This window comes from Sturnus vulgaris, chromosome 13 (genome assembly GCF_052056855.1).
Source record: "Sturnus vulgaris isolate bStuVul1 chromosome 13, bStuVul1.hap1, whole genome shotgun sequence".
Taxonomy (NCBI): Eukaryota; Metazoa; Chordata; class Aves; order Passeriformes; family Sturnidae; genus Sturnus; species Sturnus vulgaris.
Window position 1 is genome coordinate 10,187,442 of NC_142255.1, and position 25,076 is coordinate 10,212,517.

Sequence of the window (25,076 nt, forward strand, 5' to 3'; positions counted from 1 at the left end):
AGCAGCAGGCTGAGTGCTACAGCCTGGATCCCAAAGCAGCAGGGAGGGCCGTGGTTTGCACAGCTGTGAGAAGCTGTGTGTGCAGCAGTCTCAGCACAGCACTGGCTGTCCTGGTGGGCTCTGCAGGACAGCCCTTCTGTTTCCATTGGCTCCTGAACAGCACAGCTCCATGCTGTGGCAGTGCAGACAGAGCAGCCTGCAACACCCCTGCACACGTCAAACATTGCAGCTGCAGCTTCTACCTGTGCATTTAGCAAGATCCAAGGGCTCCCTGCTGATGCTGATGAAGAGCTCAATTATCTTGAGCAGACTCTGCAACAATCTGCACAAATGCAAATAGCTAGAAGGGAAAACTTTGCTTCCAATAAATGACCTAGTAAATAAAAAATACTGTGCATTTCTGGAACCTCTTTAAAAATTACATTCCTCATTTTACTAGAAATATTTTCATCAAGCTAGCTAAACACTGCACCACAGCAACAGCTTCATGCTAAAGCATCTCATTACTGCCTATATGCCATCTCTGTTTATTACAGGGTACATTATCTGCTTTTCATTTGCATTTTAGTGTAAATGAAAACAAAAGGGAGTCCCATTAGGGATTTACTCAATTCCTTGTCCTAAAATTCCTCCTTCTCTCCCTCTTTTTGTTTTGCAATTTGTTACTCACGATTCAGATGTAACACACAATAACATATGTAAGAAATATTCCAGCTGAGCAGAAAAAAGGATTTTTGTGTCAAACCAATACCCAGGGGTACTGATGTGAAATGTCAGACTAAATCTTGCTTTAGTTTGAAAGACTCCCAGTTCCTCTCAGACCAAATGCTGGTTGGCCTTACTCCCAGACCTCTCATTCCCAGTGTCTGTGCCCTGCTCATGGAGCCCTGATTACAGTTTCTTTGGAGCTCTGTGTTGCCTTGATTACAAGCAGCAACTGTCACTGCTGCTGGCTAGGAGGAGCCAAGCAGAAAGTTTGCACTTAAGTTGGACTTAAACAGAGAGTTGAACTCCATTACACTGTTTCATTGTTATTCCTAACATGAAAAATAAACAACTGGGAAAACAAACCTCCCCTCTTCCCTGGGCAGAGGTAGCACGGAATTTAGTTCAAAACATAAATTACAGCTCACCAACTGGTAATCCTGTATAAATGTCAATGAAGAAGCCAGGCCTTTGACTTCCACAGAGTGTGGAGAATTCATCTGCAACAAGAAAGCAAAGCAGTGATTAAAGCATTTTGAATTAATCAACAGTCAAAAATTCACCATATGCTCTGGCCAAGAAAGTTCTTCTACTCTTTCAGCACCTGCAGAGAGCACAGAGGTAGGCAGCCCCTTTCTGAAACTCACCATGTGAGCTCCCTTGGGTTCCCATCCAGTTGGGATCACGTGCTTATGCCTATCCCTGTGCACTGCAATGTTTGCATGCAATTTCAGATCTGACTCTTAAAAACCTGAACTACAAGTTGGAAGTTAATCAAGTGTCTAGGAAGTTGCTCTTGAAGCAAACCACTTCAAACCAGAGTGGGATGTCCTGCAGTCTTACCCAGTGTGGAAGTCATGTATGCCCACACAATTAACAGAGACACTCCTACATCTTACATTTGGCTGCTCAACACAGATCATTCTCAGAGCACACCAAGGTATTTCTGTAAGCCCCTGGCTGCCACAAAGGCCCTTCATGGCAAACAGCAATCAAGGCAGAGCAGACCAGATACCATATTTGTTGGAGCAATACCAATAAAATCTTGGTCAGTGTCTTAACACTGGATCAACAAGCACTTGCAAAGAGATGGATTAATCAATATAGAGTGTGAGGTCTCTGAGACAGTGAAACTGGCACAAGGTAGGCACAACCCAGCAGCGTGGACACAAACCACTCCACATATGCCTTCATCATCACTAGGGCCGATCATCTCCATGACAAAGAGGCAACGAATCCCCTCATTTTAGACACACAACAGCAGAAAAAGACATAGCATCTCTAACGGTGTTACAGTCACTAATAGTAATTATGATGTTACCAAGGCCTTCAAATAGCTTTGCAATGCAAAAATGTACCTGTACTTGGGATAGGACACTGTTCACAAGGCTTGTTCCATGCACGTCCAATATTGTAGGAACAGCAGCACATTTTCTTGGTCATATTGAAGAGCAGCTCACCATCACAGGTTTGATTGTCAGCATAGTAATTTCTGTAACACAGACTTCTTCTCATATCTGTGAAAATGAAGAAAACCTCAGGCCAATGCAGCTCACAACTCTTAGGGAAGATGATCTCTCTATAGGTAAAAAAAGATAAAGAAACCCCAGCACATACCCATGCAGTTGTTTCCTCCATTGACTTGCATGTAATCAGGAGGGCAGATGCAGGTGTAGTTCCCAACAGTATTGTAGCATGTGCCAGGCCCACAAATGCCAGGTGTCTCACACTCATTCACATCTAGAAGAGAACAAACAGGCAGTGAGTGAACGGCCACAGAAGCTTTCATGTTGTGCTTCTGAGAACCAAAATGTCTCAGTAATGCCTGAGGTAGGAAGGTACTGGTGGAGAAGAGCTGAAGGGGGTCTGAGAAAGGTGGTGGAGTGAAGCCACACAGAGAAGGAAGTAGCAGCACAGGTGGCCATGGAAAGCCCAGCTGTGATGCAAAGTTGGGAACTCTAATATCTCTGGATAGCTCAGAAACAGCAATTTGGCTTCGGATCTGTGCACAAAAATAGTATTTGAGGATCTCCTCCATTCTGGAATCTTAGATCTGGAAAAGAACCAAAGTGGTCCCTGTGGAGTTCTGACTGATATTGGCTGACTGGGGAAACCAACACAAGATGTCATATTTACTTCATCAAGAGACTAAGTTTTGTTTAAGAAAGTCTAACCAAAACCAAACACAGCACCATCCCCAAAACATCTCAGTTCCCAAAAGTTAAAAAATATTTCCCCAGCCTTAAAATTTTAGAGTGCCTTTGACACACCACTCAGTATCTGTTGGGCTACATAAGCATAATGTGAATGAACCACTTTGGTTCAGCCTTAATTTAGGGCCTGAAAGTTTTGTACTTCTCCGGTGTTTTGCACCTCATAGGCACTACATTATTACTAACAAATAATAAAGCCTGGACAACAGGAAATTTTAGAACTTCATGGGTTGCTTAAGGTTTTACACCTTGAGAGAGGCACATAATGTGACACGTACTTCTAACTGTGCTACGGAAAGGAAAATGTTTTGCAGTACAACCAATAATTTCAGTTGACTCCTGATCAGCAGGAGTGAAATAAACAGTGTAAAAATACATGGACACACCAATCCACCAGATTCACGGGGAAAGTTTGCTCTTTTATCTGACTGTTTACTCATTGCCCATTACCAAGCACCTATTTTATAGCCCATTAGCAAATTATGTCTTACTTATAGAAAAAATTGTTGGGTTTTCAGGTTTTGATCAAAATATTTCAACATGGTCAAGAAGGAATTTTTATACTCTTAATGAAAGAGTTCAACTTGTTCAATTTTCCCACCCTAGAGCTTTACACTGCTTAGTCTAGTTATGCTCCTTTTCAAGGAAAGATTCATTCTCTGCATATTGATCTGTCATTATTTTCAAAGAATAAAGCAGAAAACTAGTTAAGTGAAAGTTCCATACCATCACACACTCGAGTCTCTTCATTCAAGTAGTACCCTGATGGACACTGACACTGGAAGCTACCAAATGTATTAATACATTTTCCTCCTTGGCAAAGTCCAGGCAGTTCTTGGCATTCATCAATATCTGTCCAAACCAACACATAAACATTCCATTAATGTTTTCAATTAAAAAAATAAGACCCTCACTACAGAGTTTCACAATTTCAGACATGTAAATATAGGAAATTGCAAACATTACCTTCTAATATAACTGTAATAGGGTTTGGTCGGAATCCTTCTCCTCCAGGGCAAAGAACCTTATATTCAGCTGAAAACAAAGCAGAGTTATGAGCATATGGTAATAGAAACATTTCAGCACAATTTTTTCTGAAAACAGATCAGATTATTACAGCTAATTTAAATATAAGTTTACAAACTAACCATCTAGAGACTTCAGGTTTTACTCTGTAACATCATCTGTGATTCCATTTCATAATGTAGTTTTCATTGTAGTGTAATAGCAAACTTGCTCAGAAGAGATATAATAATATTCTGACTAAATAATCTTTCTGAAAGGCTAGTAAAGTTTTTGGTGAAGACCAGTGGAAGCCTGTCCCTTGCGTTTCCACAATAAATCCACACCACTATTTCAGCTACCTGGCTAAATTAGGAAAAAACACACCAAACACAGGAAATGCAGACTTACTTGTATTCACCAGTGGGCAGTGCTCACAGGGAACTCCCCAGGCTTTGCCCAGGGAGCAGCAGCAGGAGGCCTTGGAAACACCCACTCCAATCTCATTGCTGCAGAAGGTGCCACCATTATCTCCCCGAGTTTTGATGTCCAGGTAACAGTTGCCAGATCGTGTATCTATTTACAATGCACATAATGACAAACACAGCTTAGGAGAGAGCAAAACACAGCAAAACCTCTCAGGGTGAGGGATACCTATAGATGGCTCCCATTTCTTGCAGGACACCAAAGTAATTTAGTTGTGTTGCCCAGGGGGGCCCAGCATTTCCTACTTAGGTAGGTTGTTGGTAGTGTTCCTTGGCTTTTTTGGACTTTTCACAAAATAGGAAATTTACTCATCGAGTCCAAGGGCATGTCAGCCAGGCTTTTTCTCATTTTCACTCACATTTTCCCTCACATTTATAGATGTTTCCAGTTCCAGATATCCACTGCTTTCTCCTCTACTTGAGGTTTACAAGCAGGAAAGCATCTACTAAATGTTAGGAATTTCAAACACATTAAAATTTGAGAAGCATCCCTACACCCTCTTAAACAAACAGAACCAAAAAAATATTAGGATTACTAAGCAGTTGGAGCCTAATACAAGAGCATTTCCATTGGTCATGAAGTTGCACCTAGCCAAGTGCACTCAGTGCTCCAAGAGCATGGGTGGCTTCATGCCACAACTTCACTTGCTTGCCATCTTGGGGCCAGCTGGATTGGACTTAAGTTTGTTTAATTTTAAAATTATCTCCTGCTGTAAATTGTGGACAGCTCCAACAAGCCCCAAGGGGTTAGTTCTGGCAGCAGGGCACTGCTGCATCAACTCTGGACATACTCCTGCTGCCCTATTACAGCTTCTAAGCCAGGGGCAGTGGGATGGGAATTGAAGAGCCTGATCAAGCCCTTTCCTATGACCTGGGACTTTATTCCTAAGCAGTCAGGCTTGCAGCCCCTCTGGAACTTTACTTGTAAATAGCACAAGGAGTGGTCCCTTACCAACACATCCAACTCGGGTGGGATTCAGCTCGAAATCAGGGGGGCACTCACAGGTGTAACTACCAGCAGTGTTGATACACGTGCCACTAATGCAGGTTGTAGGATCTGCACATTCATTAACATCTGCAAGAAGAAAACAGCATGTGGTAAGCAAATACTCAAGGACACTAAAAACCATTGATATGTCAGATACCATATGCTGATCACAAAACCATTAGTTATGAGATACTGATCTCCAAAAAGCTCTAAAAAATAAACAGGCATTTTAGAAGAACAGTAGTTTGAGATGAATTCACCATTTCATAGGAAAAAGAAAAAAAGGATTTTTCCTGAAAAAAATTAATCTATGAACAAGATTCACATAAAGTACTAAAAAAACTTAAGGGAAAAATCCAAGACAAGGCCATAGCTTACCATCCAGTCTGTACAAGGCACAGCACATTTCTGCCAGAGGGGCTCTCTCTGATCTGTTTTTCCCCTTCTTAAGAGGATATCAGAAGTGGACAAAGAACAGTAAAGAGGAGCATATAAAAGGACTGGAGAATCCTGTGTTATACAGTAGGGAAGTCTGTATTTTCCTATATTCAGTTTGATTTGTACAGCTTCTTAAAAGAATTTCCTAGGGAGCTGATTAAGGCACTGACAGAAGATTAAAGAACATGCTGTTCAAAGTTTTACCTGTGCAGTTACCACCACTTCTGTCCAACTCGTAGCCCACTTCACATTCGCATCGGAAGAGTCCAGGGAGGTTGTGACAAGTTCCATAGACACAGATGTTAGGAAGTGAGCACTCATCAATATCTGATTAAGGAACAGGAGGGGAAAAAATTAGAGGCTTTCTTATCCTCTTGAGATGTAGAGAACTGCAAACATTTTCAGCAGCATGGATCTGGAAGACAACAGCTTCTGCACACCATGTAAGACAAGAAAAAGTAACCTGGAAGATTTATGTTGGAGCCTAAGGAATCTAATCCATAACAATTTTTTTGGGAAAAAGGCTCCTTCCAATATTTCTGCAAGCTATGCCAGAAACTATCCTAGCTTATTAGTGGGCTAATCTGACAAGTAGCAATATTAAACATAGCAGAAGATATGCCTTAATAAAATGAAGTTTATTGTAAATCAGCAGTCATCTATAGAAAGCTGGACACCAGCAAGGGAAAAGCCTGTGCCCAAAGGCAAACTTCATGTTCATCCTCGGGTTTCTACATTTGACAGATCTAAAGTTTGGCAAGGAGACGCTTTTGTGCTTTTTCTACAAATCACCGAGTCTGAATCAATATTTATGCCACATGCACTGCACAAAGAACAACTAATTTTATACAATAAAATAGTGTGTGTTTACAAAGGACCTTAAAATACTGCACTTAGTGTACACATCTGAGACATGAAGGCAAGTCTGTTTTAGCAACAGGAGCTAGCCTCTAAAAAAGGTATTTAAACTTAGCTAAAAGGTTTGAAAGTAAATTGTTTCATGAAACATTATGAAACCTAATATTGGTTTCGTTTAAAGAAAAACTCACTCTCCAATGATTTCACTCAGATTTCTAAAAAATACACAGAACACTTTTCAAGGGGAAATAATCTTTTTTAAGTGATGTACTTTTGAACTCCATTAAATACCAGTTGGTATGAGTTATTACTATATCAGATGATAAGGTTGCATCTTCTTGACTGACTTAACTGATTAGTGTCATATCAAATGAGGATTTCAAATGTTCAAATCAAATATATAACCTTAATCATGTTGGTTACATGTTTATTATTTGATTGTTTTGAATCTTTGCATATGCAAAGCTCTTATGAACAAGTTGTAAATTGTTAACTGATAGCTCACTTTTGAAACTAAACAAATAGTCATACAGGATTTTTTTTTGTGTGTATGTGTTCATATAGACTTTCTCCAAGGCTTCACACTCTGACTCTGCACCTCACAGAAGCCCTCAAAGCATATGCCTTGTATTGGCTACCAAATGACTGTTTTTCAGCTTCATACCAATGCAAAGTAAAAACTTTTTTGTTTAACTGTTTTGAATAAAATGAAGAACCGGACATCAGTGATGAAGAAGAAATGGTAGCTATCAGTGCCATTTGGATCACCAATTGAACCATAAAATACTGTATCATAAGATAGGCTTTGAAAAGCTGTTCTCTTTATATATAGCAGGTAGATGAACATCTAGAGGTCCATAATAAATGTACAAAGTGCAAAAAAGCAAATGCTATTAAAAATTTTCATGCAGCTCTCAATATAACCACAACAGCAAACAATTGTAAAAAAGTGGAACATAAAATACTATTAAGGCAGAACCTGTTCAGTGTTGTTTAAAGCTTACAAAGAATTACCTTCACATGCTTTCTTATCTACACTTGGCAAAAATCCCATATCACATTCACAGCGATACCCTCCAGGGGAATTGAGGCACTGCCCATTTTCACAGAGATTCAAGTTTTCTGAGCATTCATCGAGGTCTGCAAAAGGAAGGGATATTGCAAATTAGCATTAAAGATGGTTTTCTCACCAACATTAGAGCTGAAACATTCAGTGTTCCAAGCATTTTAATTATTCCATTATATCTGAACATGTGCAGAAGAAACTGTAATCTAGTTACATGCAGAGGTTAATACATGTAACATGTATATTTCTGACATGTTGCAAATACAGCTTCTAATCAAAAGGAAAAATAAGAGAGGCACAGATTCTTAGAGCAGCTCCAGTTAATAACAACTGGAGGCAGTCACAGGGTCAAATTTAGACTCAAAATGAGCACGTGAAATTTATTATAGTTATTGTTTCTATTACAGTGAAGCCTAGAGGCAATAATTGAAAAAAACAAAAAAAGAGGTTTACTATGCAGTGAGCAAACACACAGTAATAGGCAGCTCTCCATGCCAAACATCAAAATGCTGACAAAAAGTTGCAGGAAAAGAACTTCATCAAAACTAAGCTGCAGGTTAACAGCTGATGAGAAAAACAGCCTTGCTACTGGACTCCACTCACCTTCAGATAGATCATGGCCCTTACTCTCTAGCTGAAATGTCACACATCACAAGAATACCTCCTTATTGCAACAGAGTCTGGCTGGCAGTGTGAGTTTTGAAAAGTCCATGGCTGGTAAATCAAAAATCACCTACCGGGGGAATGCTGCACACTGCAAACTGCACACTTTGGCAAAGGACTTACAGAATATTTGAGTGCTCTAGTTTGAGTCTGAGACACTGCCTGAATTCACAAACAATAAACTATCCAAATAAAAAGAAGTTCTACTGAATGCAGAAACTCTGTAAGCACTCCATCTGAAGGGTGTAGCTTACAGACTCCTGGAAATCATCATACAGGAAATTAACCAAGAGCACTGGGTTAGGAAGGCCACTGAGGAAGCTGAATCAGATTCAAGATGCAATTATACTGAGAGAATTAAACAGAATTCCAAGGTCTGCTTAGAATTTGGAATTATTCAAATTCAGCCTTAAACCTGATAATCCAGATTCTCAGGTGCTCTAAGAACCTGCTGTAGTTGATAGAGTGCTGCTGATTTGCACCAGCTGCAAACCTGGCCCACCAGCTCTGTCACATGGCTCAGCTCCAAACAGCATCACCCGCCACCAAGCATCCCCAGCAACACTGTGATCCTCAGTGACAGGGCAGGGCTCCTCATGACTAAGCACACATGAGCTAATCTGCTCATCAAAGCAGAAGACTGAAGTGTGGGCAGGAAACATCTCTCTAGCAAACTTTTATAATCTCATTTACAGTTTATAAAATGAGGCTTCAGAAGCAGCTACTTCCTTCATTCTACATGCCAGTACTGCATCCTGACACCAGCTCTCAGGATGATGGAGAAAAGAGACAGACATCACACACTCCCTTGTAGAAAGGACAAACATTTTAGATAATTTTGTGATGTATTTTTGATGCATATGCTCTATTATTTAAGTATTAAGATGAGTAGCCAATGGACTAGTTTACTAACTAGCTAAATTACATAATCAAGCATTGTTTTAATTATTTTGCCACTCACTTCAACTAGCAAGAAAAGCTCCATGAAAAATTGAATTTTATTAAGGGAAAATAGTAACTGATTCAGATTATCCATAATATATAATATTTCTTTTAAGCTATGGCAACCTAGGTGAAGGACAAGACAATCAATGATGACATATTAATGAAAATTTCAAATGTTTGAAAGCAGGTTTTGTGAATTGGATCATAGACTAACTTAGGGTGCATGGTACCACTGGAGTTCATCCTTTGCTTTCTGCAGACAGCTCACCTGTGCAAGTGAAACCATCCCCAGTGTAACCTTCTTTGCACAGACAGCGGTAGGAGCCCATCGTATTCTTGCAGTCAGCATCTGGGCTGCACATGTGGGTTCCATTGGAGCACTCATCCAGATCTTCAAAATAATAAAAAAGAGGGTAAAAAACCAAAGAAATACAAACAAACAATTAGTTAAAAAAACACACACGAACACAAACTTTAAATAGTATATGGCACACAGAAGCTCTACTTTAAATAATCTTCCATATTAAAACCCACACATATGTGTGGCCATCTGTCTGAAAAAGTGGAGAACAGCTCATTTGCAGCCCACCAAAGAAGTTTGACAAGGTAACTGTGACTGAGGAAGCTCCAGGGCACTCAGTACTAAGGCCTGTACCTTGTTTTCATGGGGAAGCACCTTGAGGCCCCTCACTGCCTCCCATCAGCTGCCCTCAAGCCCAAAGCATCTCTCTCCATGGTCCAGTCTGTTGTCATCGTTTCATGAGACAAATGTGAGATTTCAGTTATCATGGTGGAGAATTTGTCCTCCATCAGATGATGGCAAATCAATCTAACAACTTCAGTAACCATCTGTGTTCCCATTTTATGGGTGCGGTACTGGCTTTTTCAGAATTGTTAGAACCTCATTGTGGTCTGACCTTACAAATAAATACAAATGCATAAGAGCCTCACCTGTGCACTTGATACCATCTCCAATCCAGCCAGGGCTGCAGCTACATTTGAAACTTCCTGCTGTGTTTGTACATATGGCGTGTCTGTCACAGTTATGGGCTCCAATTTCACACTCATTGATATCTGTAAACAGAGATGTTTGAGGAGCTCATGGAACACACTTTCCCATATCCAGATAAGTGACACTAGAATTTCTCAAGAAAGGCAATATTAACGTGAAAGCAAGCCTGAATTTCTTTACAACATGACATTTAAAAAGTAAGCTGAAGGCAAAATCATAACAAAGAAAAGCAAAGAAAAACAAAGAAAAGCAAAGAAGCATGCAGCACATTTCAATCATGCTGCCCCACTACCTGTTCTTCTGACAGGCATATAAAGCAGTGCTGCTGCAGTTCACTCCATAGTCTACAGTCAAGAAGGAAAACAGTAACTTAGGAGACAGCCTTCCCAGTGTGCCCATCCTGCAGAGATGGGCAGAGTCTGCAGACAGGGACTACATTGCTGCCTCCACATTGCAGAGTTTGCTAAAAAGTCTCAGAGGAAACTCTGCTGCCCAGGGACTCGTGGAATGCTGCACTCCCACAGTCCCCACATATCTGCATGGATGCTGATGAACACCAGCCAGGCATCACCAGCTGCCCCTCGATTGTCCCTAGGCAGGGAATGAAGCAGCTTCTACTTGGCCAGAGGCTGTGTGCAAGGTGGGGGACAGGCTGTACCACTGTATTTACCGAGGTAGCTGAGGAGCTCATCAGGCAGGCAGTTTATTAGGAACTCAGGAAACCTGACAGTGGGAAGAAGTCAGCATCCTTGGAGACACCAGCAGCAAATCATCCAACATACACGGTCATACCAGCACATTCTATTTCAACAGTTGCTATTTTCACCTTATTTTCATTTTTGGGCATTCTCTGGCAAAGTCAAAACGTACAGACTGCAAAACCCAAATTGAAGTCCATTCGTCCTTCTCACAAAACATTATTAATGGTCCGTATAAGTAGTTGGAGAATGTATAAACTAAAAGGCAATTTTTTTCAGAAATTACTACTGGTAACTGAAACAAATTTTCTTGCCTATCTGAGCTTTGGATTTTACAGTATTTTCTGTAACTGAGCTATCGAACTGCACTTTACTCCCATGCAGGATGTAACTTACCTAGAGTTCACATCAAACCACTTAAAACTGATACTCATTTTTTTAGCCCTCACAGGTGTCTTTGATGTTGTAAGCCAAATCATCTCCCTCTGTAAAACAGCTGATGGAAAGGGAAAACAAGCTCACAACTCTATATGATTCAACAAAGAAAAACCCAGCTCAGACCCTATTCAAGAAGATTATTTTAAAAAGGCATCAGCCATCAAATATGTAACAACCTTCAGGATTTTCAGCCCCAAAATCACAGACCTGAATTTCCCTATGATTTTACCTGAAAACAATTAGCTCTTTAAAGAGGGCAAGGTTGTGGAGCTAATCTGGAAAGTGTCCAGGTATCACCTTAACCATTTCCTTTACAACACTTAGGTTTTTCTGTCCACACTTCTCTAGACAAAAGGCTGTGTCCTTTCACTATGCCTTGTACACATATTTTGCCTTTTCACAAAGGCAACACATAATTTCAAGAAGCAGACAACATCTGTCTATTATCCTAAAATTAAATGCTCAAGGCCAGAAAACACCCAAACAGACTGCTGGTTGGGAGGGACAGGGTGTTTGTTTACTGAGTTTTGTGCTTGCTTGGGGTTTTTTGTTGTTGAGATTTTGGGGGGGATTTTTGTGATTTGGTTTTGGGTTTTTTTGTTTGTTTGGGTTGTTTTTTGGTGGTTTTTTGTTTGGTTTCTTTTTGGTGAGTTGGATTTATTTTTCTGGAGGTTTTAGTCAAAGTGGAATTTAATCCAATCTTACTTTTCTGAGTCTCTTTCTAAGCGAGGCATTGCTTTGACTCAAAACTCCAGACATGAGCATTCCCATAATCTGAATGCTGACATCTAGATATGAATCTAAATCTGGCAGCTGGAATCTACCATTAATAAATGTTAACTTCACCAACAGGCCTGAAAACATGCAAATGGACATTTACTTTTTAAAACTTAAAAAAAAAAAAATAGTCAGGCGTGAATAATCTCAGAGCAGTTTTGCCTTTAGCATGTGCAGAAACTCATGTGAAGATAACATCACCCTAAACAGGAAACTCGTGTCTGTCAAAAATCTTAAGGGTGGCCTGAAAAAAAAGCAACTCATTTTGGCTTGGGGAAAGACTGGAAGGAATTTAGAGAGGTCAGCTACAGTATACACTGACATAAAAAAGCTGAGGCAAACACTCTATTTTAACCTTCATATGATTTTAAACCCTGAACTGTTAAACCACTGCTCACATTAAGACTCCACTGTATTTGATGATTTGATGCTTTGAAACATACAATCACAGGTTTCCTTATAGCCTGCAGAGCACAACAAAACACGACAAAAAAATCCCATCAACCAGTAGAGAGGTTTCTGCCAAGAATTTTTTATACCACCAGCAAACACAAACAGAAACTTGCATGCAACAGCTAGACCACAGTGAAGTCATGCTCAGGCTCAAATTTAAGAAAGCCCAAGCCAAATTTTCCACTCTCCATAAAATGACTGTGGACTCCATCCCATCATGCACTGACCCAGTGACACATTGTACCTGAGAACCCCCACTAACACCTCCCACGGCACTGGGGCTCTTGCAGTGGACACTTGTTCCCCATCGGCTGTTTGATACACACTTTAAAAAGCTGGGAATTTAATTTGGGATGAAAGCTGCAAGTATAAATCTATACCCAAATACGGGTATTTATAATGGGATCAACTTTCTCAGGCATTAGCCACTGAAATGTCATTCTACTTGCCTTGAATAAAAAAAACTTTGCTCCAGTAAAAATTTTTAATCGATTTCAATACTTTTTTTGACTGGGTAAAGATCAAATAGGGAATGCAAATTATATTCTCTAATACCATCTACCTTTAAAAGGACATTGCAGGGCTCATTTCCATGATGCATGGAAAGGTTTTTCAGATACTTAAATGAAAGCTGACTGATGCATTTAAAATACCATCACTGGCTTCATCCCAGATTTTACTTCTTTTCCTCTATGTGATGTTGTTTTGCTATAATCCCTATTCTCTCCTTTCATTGCACAGCTGAGTTGTAAGTCTACATTTATTGCATTGCAATTATTTCCAAGGCAAAAGAGATCTCAGACCAAACATGGCCCTGTGTAAACGGTACACTGAAATCAGTGGAATTTATGCCTGCTTATACTGGAGCTTAATATGGATTTATGCTGCCATAAGTATTGAATTATGGCTTCACAGAATGAAACAGAAAGGAGAATTTGAGCTCTGTAGGGGAAAAATTAACTCAGTATCTTTAATAAAAGCACAAGTCCAGCCTGTTCTGTCTGCATGGCAGTACAAACAGTACTATACTCTTCAAATACTCCAGCTATTTTCATTTAATTGTCCGAAGACAAAGGCATTACTCGGTCTGAGTAAAGGTATCATGACCCAAAGAGCACCCACGAGGACACTACTGGAGTCAGGATTTCACACAATGATGACCTATTCCCACTGACTTCATGGGGATTTTCACTAAAGAGTAAAGGAGTGAGTCACTGATTTATATCAACCTTCTCCTTCTGCCTCCAGCATGAGTCCATGACAAGCCAAGGAAAACAAAGACATTCCAGTCAGAGACTGACACTGCATCCTCAGCCGGTCCCACTGTGCCCCAGTGCTGCTGCACACATGTTCTCAGCTTTGCAATTGCACAACTCCCATTTATACTAAGAGTTGTCTGCCTACAACAGATGAGAATACATACAATAAATAATATGCAGGTCTGACATCATAATAATCCTAAGCACTCTGGGGAAAAAAACCTGTCAGTCACCCTGTTTTGTTGGCTCCTTCAGTTCTCTTCTTTGGACAAGTATTTTTTCTCTCAAGTCTTTGGCAATTAATAGAATGTCTCTCCCATTAATCAGAGTGGCACAAAATTTTAGGGCTCTCAACGTGTGCGCAGCAAAAATACACATCGTGTATACCTGTCACCCTTTACACCATGCTTGCAAAATGTGGCAACCAAAGAAAAGAAACTGCTAGCCAATATCTGCACAACACATCCTTACCCAGTCTGGAAGTGGATCACTGAAGCTGACCAGAGAGGAGTATGATAATAGGTCACTGTTTCCTCACCTATACTCTAGAAACATTCCTTTGCATTTGAACAGAATGAGAGTGTACCTTAACTGAAGAAAATTCACGTGGTCACCACTGGGCATGAGATCCTCTAGGTACTTAGTGGACTGTTTTCTGTTAGGTTTCATTGGGCTTCAATGGTCTATAAGAATCCTTAGCAAATTGTAAATTTAATTCAGACTCCACCTATAAATCAGTACTGTTTGTCAGGAATTATGCAAATCCCTTAAGCATTTTCTGACTTTTACATTTTTTTGGCAGTCTCTGACTATCTGTGCATTTTATCACACTGACTTTTCACTGGTATTTCAAGCCTGGCTCCAGGTCCCCAAGGGCCAGGCGTCTGGTGGAAGTCACAAGGCATTTCCTCCTCCTGGGTTGCTGCCCATGTAATCAGGTAGGAAAAACGAAAGCTTTTCAGAGGGAAAAGACTGTGAATTTCAACTTGGCACTCATACAAGTAGAAAAATATATGGAAAAATTCCCCTATTCTGATCTTCCTAGATGTAAAATTGTTTTCCCTTTTGCAATCACTCTCAGATTTTATTCAGCATAGTGTACTTTCGGAGTTTCACATGGGACAGTTCAGCTCTTGCCTGCTATCCATCCTTACATCATCAGCACACTGAGGCACAGTGTGTTATTGCTGGACAGATGCCTATTGCCAGTACACTCCTCCTATAATACCCTTCTTTGGTGGGCAGCATCTCATTATCATTATCTTCTGGTATTTGTCCTAACACAGCCAGCTCTCAGATTCATGATGGCAAACATATGCTTTACTGGTACCAGAACTCTTTTGTACCATCAAGCCTGGAACACAATGTATTATTAATGGCCAGAAGCCATTAATAATGGAGAGGAGAGCACATTATACAAGTCACAAAACATTATGGCTGCATTTCTGAGGGCAAACAACAGGCTCACCTCTTCCTTTCCCTGTATCAGATGTCAGACCTGTCTAGAACCAAGTTCCTGTCAGCCATGCAGGCATGCAGTGTGCACTCACTCCTCCTCTCGTATCCACTAACGCCGTCACACTGGAACATGTTCAACACCAAACTCTCCAAGCTCACAGCCCACAGCAGAATACCTTCCACTAGCCTCCCTCCACATGGCAATGTCCTTGTGGAGTCAGAGCCTGGTCTCAGCCTTCCAATTCCCTGAGCCTGCTGTGGAGAAATCCAGCTGACCTGTAACATATTTATTTTTGATCTGTTGGCCATGATGGGCAATTACTGCCCAAGTTCACCTCTTTCAGTTTGACTCTGTGAAGAGCACCCTAAGCTTGTGCAAGCCCCCCTCCACCAGGAACCAACAGGGGGGCTGTGCACACAGCCATAACTGCAAGGATGCATGGGAGAGAATCAGAGAAAAATTTGTTTCTCTTGAAAATATCAAATCAAGTTTAAGGCTCTACATCAACAGCGAAATATTGCAGATTTACAGGCAGTAATTCAGTTGTGATGAATCACAAAATACAAATGCAAGTGCCAAAGCAGGATTTCATTTCTGCTCAAGTACACGTATTCTTTATTGATAGAAAAAAGCAGAGACAAGGTATTTGTCATAAAGCTGGGTGATCTGGAACTGGGATGGGGAAAATGCAGCAATCTTCTCTCTAGTGGCTGCATACCATTGCCTGCCCAGGAAAATCGAAAATTAACTGCTCTAAGCCTATATTATCAGTTTGCCTTGTGAATGGAAATTAAACTGTTCACAGCACTTGATGCTGGAAAGCTGCATCTACAACCTGCATTTTTACATAGTATTCTAAAAATGATATTTTTGTTACTAAACTCTGTCCACATCCTAACTGAGAACCAAGGAGAGAGGAGAACTAGGGGAACTGTGTGGGATGGGAATGTAAGTCAGTGGGTGGATTCTGAATACTGTTAAATGATTGGGGGGAAAAAACAAGTTTATTTGTTAAAATGGAAACACTCAGTAATGACAAGGGAGCTGAAATATTTAGACAAAACTGGAATGGAACCCAAAGGACATGATTTAGTTGTTCTCATGAAACAGAGGATCTCCCATTCAAAGTGCTGTACATGTTTTTGTAACTTTTTTTCCCATTAAAATTCCTAAAAACTGTGGATGCTTTTGATCTGTCTGTAAGACAACTGAATTCTGGGGTCAAGGTGCTGTTGGTAAGGTCCTTCCAGAAGAAATATTGAAGGTTGCTTTCATGGTCTGCAGTACCTGAGCCTGGGAACTTCAACTCTGCTCTAATACTGTGCAAACAAGAAATGGGAAATTCAAAATTCTCCAGTAGTAAATCAGACATTTTAAAAAGCAGAATGTGAGAACCTACACAATGTAGTCACTACGGGATCTGCATCCACAGTTTTTTCATTATGAAACCAATCTAGAAATTTCCTGCTCTGCTTCCTGCTTTCCTATTTAAAGAAAAAAAAAATTCATCATTGAGTACAGTCCCATCTTAGCTGTATCAGCATAACTGATACTTTACCTTTTTGTCTTAGACCACTGGGCACTTGCAAATTACTGAGCCCCCACATATGGAATTAAGGTGTTCTTCTGTTATTCCTGGTGAGTGCCTCTGAAATACTGGCATGCAGACAAAAGCAGCAGAAAAGGTTAAAAATGTGTAAGGAGGTGGGAAGAGCCCTCATGACAGGCAGTGTCCATCCACCAGTCAGGGCTTGGCTGGGACCAGGACAGAGGGATTTCCTGGCCTCTCCTTTAACAAAAAAAAAAAATATTGCTTGGGACATTTGCCACTACCTTGAACCACGTGATGCCAAAATGGTGGCTACTTCCAGGCACTTCTCCAGAAGCCACACCTCAAATCCTCCCCTGTCTCCACAACCTTTCCCTGTCTTTTGCCTTCATCTCACTGCTTCATCTTTCCTGTCTGCTCCTTAGGCTGGCACTGATGGCTGCACCATGTGTAACTGATCAGCGTGACAGTTTTCAGGTCTAGAGTTCTGAAAATCTTCATATAATTTAGCACAAAACCAAAGAACACTGAAATGTTGGTCTAGAGAGTACAATTAGGGATTTCTTGGATTTAAATCAGTTCATATGTAAGTCAAAGGCAGCTGTTACTAATGCACAATTATTCATCCATAGTCCAATATGCAAAATACAACTCCAGCTCTCAGATTCTTCTGTGAGAGCTGTAAAAAAATAGCTTCATATATTTGGGGCACTTAAAGTATATTATGAAATCTCTACAATAAGGGCAGACTAAGAATAAAAGTGTGTCTCAAAGACATTGCCAGAAATGTGTTTACCCTACGTCTACATTAAAAATTATATTAAACATATGTTTGCATTCATATTTGGGCAAAGCCTAAGACTCTCAACACCTTGGCTTGAGACGCCAGCACTTGGATTATTAATATCATGCCATCAGAGCCTGTATATTTGAATCTCATTTCTGTTTGCTGGCAATACATGAAATAAAGCAAATTCTGATTCAGCTGATAGAATGTAGTTGTGTAACATTATTGTCGACACTTAGCAAAACTGAAAATATATTTTAGCACATATTTTAAGCCATCTGTGTTTGCCAAATAACACTTTGAACAGATACCTGTTATTTGCCTGCACAGTATACAATTAACTAATTTAAATGCACTGAAGTCCTCAGGAGTTTGTCAAGTTACAGAGAATGGCATTTGCTGCTCTCTTAGATGAACATTGTGCAGTAACACACCCAGTTTTGATCCCAATCTTTGCTCCACTCATTGCAGCAGAAGTAGCATCAGGCTGAATGCTGTACCACTGAAGTTTAGCAGAACACAAGCTCAGCAAATTTGGATGAGAGGCAAAACAGAAGCACAAGTGAAAAGAAGCACAGTGAGAGGAGGTTCTAAACACCAGAAAAGCAGACTGATGAGCTTAAGTAAAAATTAACAATTAAGCTTTAAAACTTACCTGTGCAACCAGTTGTGCCTTTCTTGCCTGAATATCCCATATCACAGTGACATATAAATGAGCCTTTTGTATTCTCACAGGTTCCACTCAGACAGATATTTGGATGCAGATCACATTCATTAACATCTAAAAAAACCCCATGAATTAAGGTTTATTAACACAATTCTTGAAAAGTAACTGGAAAAATCTCTTTGGATATGAATTGTGATAGAAAACCAGGTCTAGATATGCAAAGAAAAAGCTACTTATAGTAGTTATTCCTTACCTAGCATACAAGCACACATTTTGAGATCTGGGGTAACAGTGTTATATTACCATATCTGCATTAACATACCTTTAATGTCAGCTTTTCCTAAAAATAGCTACTAAGGTGCAGTACATTATCCAAAGAACGACTATGATTATTGATAATTTCTACATATATGTGTCTGTATACAATTATATATGCATGCATGCATTGTCTAGTTTTGTCAGACATTTCTCTTGAAATACACTCAAGATTTTAAATTAAAATGTAAAAATGTGGCTTTGGAGAAATGCTGTTTCACAACTGTGTTCTACCAAGGTACAACACTTCCAGATAGTTTTGTCTCAGAGACAAGTTTAAATCAGCACTGGTGATTTATCTTGCTAGAAATTTTCCACATCATCACCCACTTCCTGTCTGCAGACACTCTTTTATCTGAGCTGAGTAAAAACCTCACTGGAATCAGACCCAAAGGTGAACTGCCATAGATCATGCTTGCACCCCAATCTACAGGGATATACAGAAGATTCTATTTGCATTTGTGCAATAGGGTTGGTTCTATAGTAAGGTGACCAAAATTAGGAAATAAGAGCAATACTCTTCAAATATCACTGTCTGTCTACTTGGAAAGAGTACCTCAATAAATATTTTTTCTGTGTTTAATGCAGATTGGAATGTATGTACTTTCACTTACCTATGCAAGTCTTCATGTCTTCAGATGCCATGAATCCATCATAGCAAAGACACCTGTATTCTCCTGGGATGTTTGTACACTGGCCTCCATCACAGATGTTAGGATTGTCTTCACACTCATCAATATCTACAAGGAAAATCAGATTTATATATGTTACCTTTACCCAATGCAACGAACCATCATCATGGCAAGTAAACATTTTAATGCTCTGATAAACATAGTGAAGATTGAATCTTTGTAAATAACTGAGCAGTACATTGCAAAATTGTCCTGGTGAGTAAGCTCCTTGTCTCCAGCTAAAGTCAGGGGCAAAACATTCCTTTCTGACTCAAGTGGGAGGAACAGGAACCAACTTTTCCTTCAGAGAAAAGAACTCCAACGGAACCTTTGTCACATCACAAGGCCACATATAATTGGGAATTCTTGGATACAATCCATCATTGTTGAAATCAATGGAAGCTCTGAAGTCAAATTCAGTGACAAAAAAATATAAAACTTTACAGATCTTAAAAAAGCCATCATATGTCTAAAAAACCTCTACAGATCTCAAGGGTGGTGACAAACTGAAACAGTTCAACTCATGATAGGAATAATTACAGTACATACATTTATTTCACTGAGAGGTTTTTATGGTCTTATTTAGCATTTCAACTGACTGGCCAGGCCAGACATATAGTTATATCCTCTAGGATGAAAAGTTATTTTCTCAATTGATAAAATTGCCATCACTGATTGCAGACAAGCTGCAGAAGCAGATACCTTATTATATTAAGGCAACAATGCTAAGTTCTGGATTTTTTCAGAGCCCCTGGGGTTATGCTAGGGTTCCTTGTAAAAATCCCTAGAATCTTCCTGTGTCAGCACCAACACAGACCAGCAAGAGCAAAAATCAGAATCTCTGCCGAGTGATACCATGGGAAAAAAATCAGCACAAAAAGGACAAGATTCAGGAATCCTCTCCAAGAGAAAGGGTGTAACTCATTATGAGAGCAGTCTATTGTGGATTGCAGTAATTATGCAGCTGCAGAAAATGAACTCACATTAATTTAAAATATTATGTTCATTATTCTGCTGCATTTCTAGCAGCTAGGCTTGTGTAGACACACAACTTCTGCAAGGAAGAAGGTTGACCAGTCGCTGTTTATCTTAACAAGCAAATAATGTTGGCATCTTGGATCTTAGCCTGAAAATGTTAATTTGGAATGGAATTTGAATTAACATGCAAATTTAAGCTCTAGAAATGGGAATAATAATGACAGCAATAAAGAACTTTATTTACAAACCTGCCACTGTACCGATTTCACAGTTGGGGGAAAAATCAGCTGACAAAGAACCTGTTGTTTCTCCTAATTGAGCTGATTATTTATGCATAACCTCACCAATTCAAATGTGACCTACTACTGAACTACAGAGCATTCTTACCAGGTCAATTATCAGGAAATATATTCTGTGATGGCTTCCAGCTTTGTGTGATGTTAAAGATAAAAGACATGTTCACACACAGAGAAAACTCAGAATGTAAAATAGGTGTTTCACAATTGAAGGTCACAGTCCTATTTTATCTTGTACCATGCACAAACATCAGACAGTGCAAAACCAGATATTTAGTGCCACAAAAGCAAATGTCACACATTATTTTTATTCTTCTTAGTTTGGGCAGAGGCAAAACTTTAGTATGTGGATTTTGAATATTCACCAGATGTTTACATATGTAAATAACATCTTTTCAAGAGAAGGAAGAAGTGTTTTCAATACTAATAGGGCAGTGAAGGTGACTCCTCACATCTCTGGATATTTTCTTAGATTTGACTTGACATCTAAAGATGTCTGGTGTTTCTGCTATTTAAATCTTTTCATGTGTGGCTATTGCATTGAAGTCCTTATTAGAAGAGAGTATGAAAATGAATAGCTAATAGTTATTACCACTGCCTGTGAAGGAAATGTTTTTCACAGTCAAGGCTGAATATGTAGAAATAGATATGTAGAAATTCACAACTAAAGTAAGATTTGACTACAAACTTCTATGGATGTGTTTAGGGCCAGGTTAATGTGTGGACAAGCCACAGAGAATCTATCACCTCCCCACAGCAAAGGCAGATGTTTGCATTTTGACTTTGAGAGCATAAAGACGACAGTTTCCTATTCCAAAGTTTTTAGTTTAATATGCAGGAAGGTGCTGTAAATGATCAGTTTTGGGTTTAGAGATGTGTTTGGGTGGCAAAGGATAAGGGGGAGTAAAGCAGAACTGTTTCTAGCCAGCAGACTTGAGATCCCAAAGGCTGTCCAAGTGCACCTTTGGGTCATTTGGCCCAAGTCAAATCAAGAAGATGAAAACAGAAAAGTGGCTCAGAGATTCTGCTCCCCTCCCCTTGTCCCTTCCCTCTTGTGTAACTCTAATCCTATCACTGGGTTTAGATTCTGGCTGAGGCACAATTTCGATCAAACAGTTTTATTTTTCCATTGAAAAAGTGCCCCAAACACCAATGTTTGGGCAAGTTTTTGTAAAAGCTTGCCTTTTCTAGAAACTTGAACTAAAGCAAACTACTTCTAACCTAAATATTTTAGATTTTCAGGGTCAATCAAAACTACACTTCTTCTAGTTGAATTCTTTCTTTGAATGAGGGTCTGATACTTGCTGAAGGCTGGTTACTTTGCATCTTTCTGACAGAGCAAGCTACAATGTGGGGGATAACTACATTTTGCTGTGCTTTAGGGCTCTTTTATCTACAATAGTAGTGAGTGGCCTCAGGGCAATTGAGACCATGGTTCAAAGTCTACAAATATTTACAAATTCTAAATGTGAGCACTCTAATAATACAGCATAGAAAACTCTCCATTTGTTCAACTATAAAGGCAATTCTATTCCAAGGAATTAACCCTGCTATAATTCTCATGCTCTTCAAGGAGTTCTTGGATGGAATTGGCAAACAGCTGGCAAATATTCACATGCCTCATCAGGCCAGTAGCTATGAAGCAAGAAGTAAGAGAAAAGTAGGGTAGAATTATCTTTCCAGTAACTTATGTGGAAATCACCAAGTACAATTCACTTCCTGGGATTATGACTCCCAGACTCCCAAAGGAGAACACCCGGCCATAGGAGAGCTCTGAAAATTTTCTCACAAACCCTTTTAAGAGTGCAAAAGACCTGTTTCCTAAGAAAGATTAATACTATTCAGATTTCAATTTCTCTGCAAGTCATTCAGCTCTGAATTAATGCAGCATACTTGCACTTGACTAAACAAACAATTAAAAACAGGAATTTTCTTGCTTGCTTAAGAGCAGACACGATAAAACCACAGAACAGAGCAATCAGTTTCTTTTCTAGCATCTCTGTCTATCCTCTCTCCAACATAACCATACAATACACATACACAGCATTTTGGCTTCTGTTTGTGTTAATTTTTTTAATGGTCTTCAGCTTGTTTTGGATTTGGATCTACTACAATACCTTAAAGGGGAAAATTTATCTCCTACTGAAAAAAACTGAAATCTTTGTTATTAAAATCAGAGTCAACTTGCACACTTTTTGAAATTATCAAGAACCAATTCCCTCCAAAGGACTTCTTTCTGCAGTAGCCCAATTCTGATACTTTGGAGATATTTACTTCAGAAAAAGAATTTCACTTTCCACCTATTCTCTTTTTTTAATAGTGTATTTGTTACAACAGCTTTAAGCTTAAAAAGGAGATTCATTTTTAAACTATTTAAATAAACCATTTAAGCAGAAAAGTTCCCAAAATCTCCCTTACCAGTACATGTCCTGTGGTCTGGCATGAGTGCAAAGCCTTGTTTACAGCTACATTCATAGCTGCCCTCTGAGTTTGTACAGAAGTCCTCACAGCCACCATTCATTATTTTGCACTCGTCAATATCTAAAAAGGAGAAAATTACAGTTAAAACCCACAATACCTTTTACATTAAAGCAGATTTCAAGGACACACTTTGAGCCAGCTTTCCAGTACAACATCAATCCAGAATCTACGCTTGGCGTTTGCACACTAAGTGTTTGCAAATTTAGGCACTGGGATGGATTCAGGCAAACCAGGGATGGAAAGAGATGATACCTGACTGCATACACAAATACTCCTCTGCTTCTTCTTCTACAAATAGAAATAGCACTGAGTTACCAGAGGATCATGAAGGCAACAAAGTTTTTGTAACGATCAAGGTAAAAACCTACTTGGCAGAATTAAAGCCGGTGGATTTTTCCATGGCACAGTAGAAGGAATGTATGCAATTGAACCACATGATTCTATTTCATGGTCCAGCAGGAACAATGATTTTTAATGAAATATATAACTAATCTAATAAGTTACTCCATCTTAATCATCAAAGTCTGAAGTCTTGGGGCATTTAAAATAGTATGTGATTTTATGCATCATGATTGATTTACTAGAGAAAATAATCTGTTACTCAGCTAAGTGTAGCACTGCCATAACTTCATTCATTTCTCTCAAAAATGGATGTGCACATTTCTGAGATTTTTTATACTATTTTGGCAAACTGCAATAGATTTTTTTAATTCACAGTTTAAAATTATTTTATGTATGTACTAAATTGAAACAATTCTGTGTGTTTTATCTTCCCTGTTTGCTAGAACTCCCAGGTAGATTTTGTCCTTACCAATACAGTATAGCTTGTCTGGTGTGGACTGATATCCAGGGTTGCAAGCACACTGATACTTTCCAATCAAGTTGACACAGCGGCCATTTCGGCACAGGTTGGTGCTCAGCTCACATTCATTAATGTCTGTTGCAAATGAAAAAGAGGAACACATTTTCATCCTGAAAATGATACTAAAGCAAACGCTGCAAATGCACAGCACAAGAGAGGTACAAAATGCTGTGCATAATCTTGATTTTGCCTGCATGTCTCACCTACACATGCAGAGATATTTGGTGATATCTGATGGCCTGGAGGGCAGTCACACCGAAAACTTCCCTCTGTGTTGATGCAGGTGCCACCTCGGCAGAGAAGGGGATTGCGCTGACACTCATCAATGTCTGTGGGGAGAAAGGGAGGTACATCAGTGCAGGGCCAGCACATCCCTCACCACAGCCCCTCTCCCATCACCATCTGCTTTGATTGACCCTGCAGCCTGTCCTAGACCCAGTCATCCCTTGCACCATAATGCAGTTAGAAGAAAAAAATCATTCAAAAAGGCTTCTTCTAAATTTTAATTTTCATTAACTTCAAAGTTCAGGGTGGTGTCTCACTTAGTAAAATGGGGATTGTGGGGATAAATTTAATGTCCCAAAATCCTGTCCTTTGCTTATATATGCTTTGGCAACTTGCAGAAGCAGCAAATTCACATTTAAAGTTAACTTTAATAAGGCTCACAAAATGAGAGTGACCTAAACCCAAGCACAATCAAACCTTAAAAAAAAAAGCCCCAAATAAACCATGCAGAGCATGATTTAGCACATAGCATACTACTGCACATTTAAGGTCTATCAAAAACATACCCATGCAGTTTTTCATCATCATAAATCCACTTTCATAGCCTTCAAAACATGCACACTCAAAGTCTCCAGGAGTATTGACACAGACGCCTTGGCCACAAAGATCAGGAGAGATGCGGCATTCATCAATATCTGTAAGACAAAACACATTCACAGGATTTTCAGGAGTTCAGTTTTCCCTCTTCAATTCAAAGCTGTGAGAGAGATATCCATGAGCAGCATT

General features: G+C 39.6%; 1 protein-coding gene across 5 annotated transcripts in view; it reads right to left on the minus strand.

Moving 5' to 3' along the window:
- The window catches only part of FBN1 (fibrillin 1), a 144,421-nt gene that overhangs the window by 26,333 nt on the left and 93,012 nt on the right, over window positions 1-25,076 (minus strand). For all 5 annotated transcript variants that reach the window (XR_015806507.1, XR_015806506.1, XM_088172539.1 and 2 more), the window contains 17 exons: window positions 24,857-24,985; window positions 24,269-24,394; window positions 24,015-24,140; window positions 23,141-23,263; window positions 19,392-19,517; window positions 18,451-18,576; window positions 10,315-10,437; window positions 9,632-9,754; window positions 7,704-7,829; window positions 6,036-6,158; window positions 5,358-5,480; window positions 4,332-4,496; window positions 3,885-3,953; window positions 3,645-3,770; window positions 2,323-2,445; window positions 2,064-2,222; window positions 1,134-1,205 (listed from right to left, as the gene is read on the minus strand). Coding sequence is in view for 3 of the 5 variants with exons in the window: in XM_088172539.1 (XP_088028665.1) it covers window positions 1,134-1,205; window positions 2,064-2,222; window positions 2,323-2,445; window positions 3,645-3,770; window positions 3,885-3,953; window positions 4,332-4,496; window positions 5,358-5,480; window positions 6,036-6,158; window positions 7,704-7,829; window positions 9,632-9,754; window positions 10,315-10,437; window positions 18,451-18,576; window positions 19,392-19,517; window positions 23,141-23,263; window positions 24,015-24,140; window positions 24,269-24,394; window positions 24,857-24,985 (2,088 nt within the window). In the remaining 2 variants the exon portion in view is untranslated. The remainder of the gene's footprint in view (window positions 1-1,133; window positions 1,206-2,063; window positions 2,223-2,322; window positions 2,446-3,644; window positions 3,771-3,884; window positions 3,954-4,331; window positions 4,497-5,357; window positions 5,481-6,035; window positions 6,159-7,703; window positions 7,830-9,631; window positions 9,755-10,314; window positions 10,438-18,450; window positions 18,577-19,391; window positions 19,518-23,140; window positions 23,264-24,014; window positions 24,141-24,268; window positions 24,395-24,856; window positions 24,986-25,076) is intronic.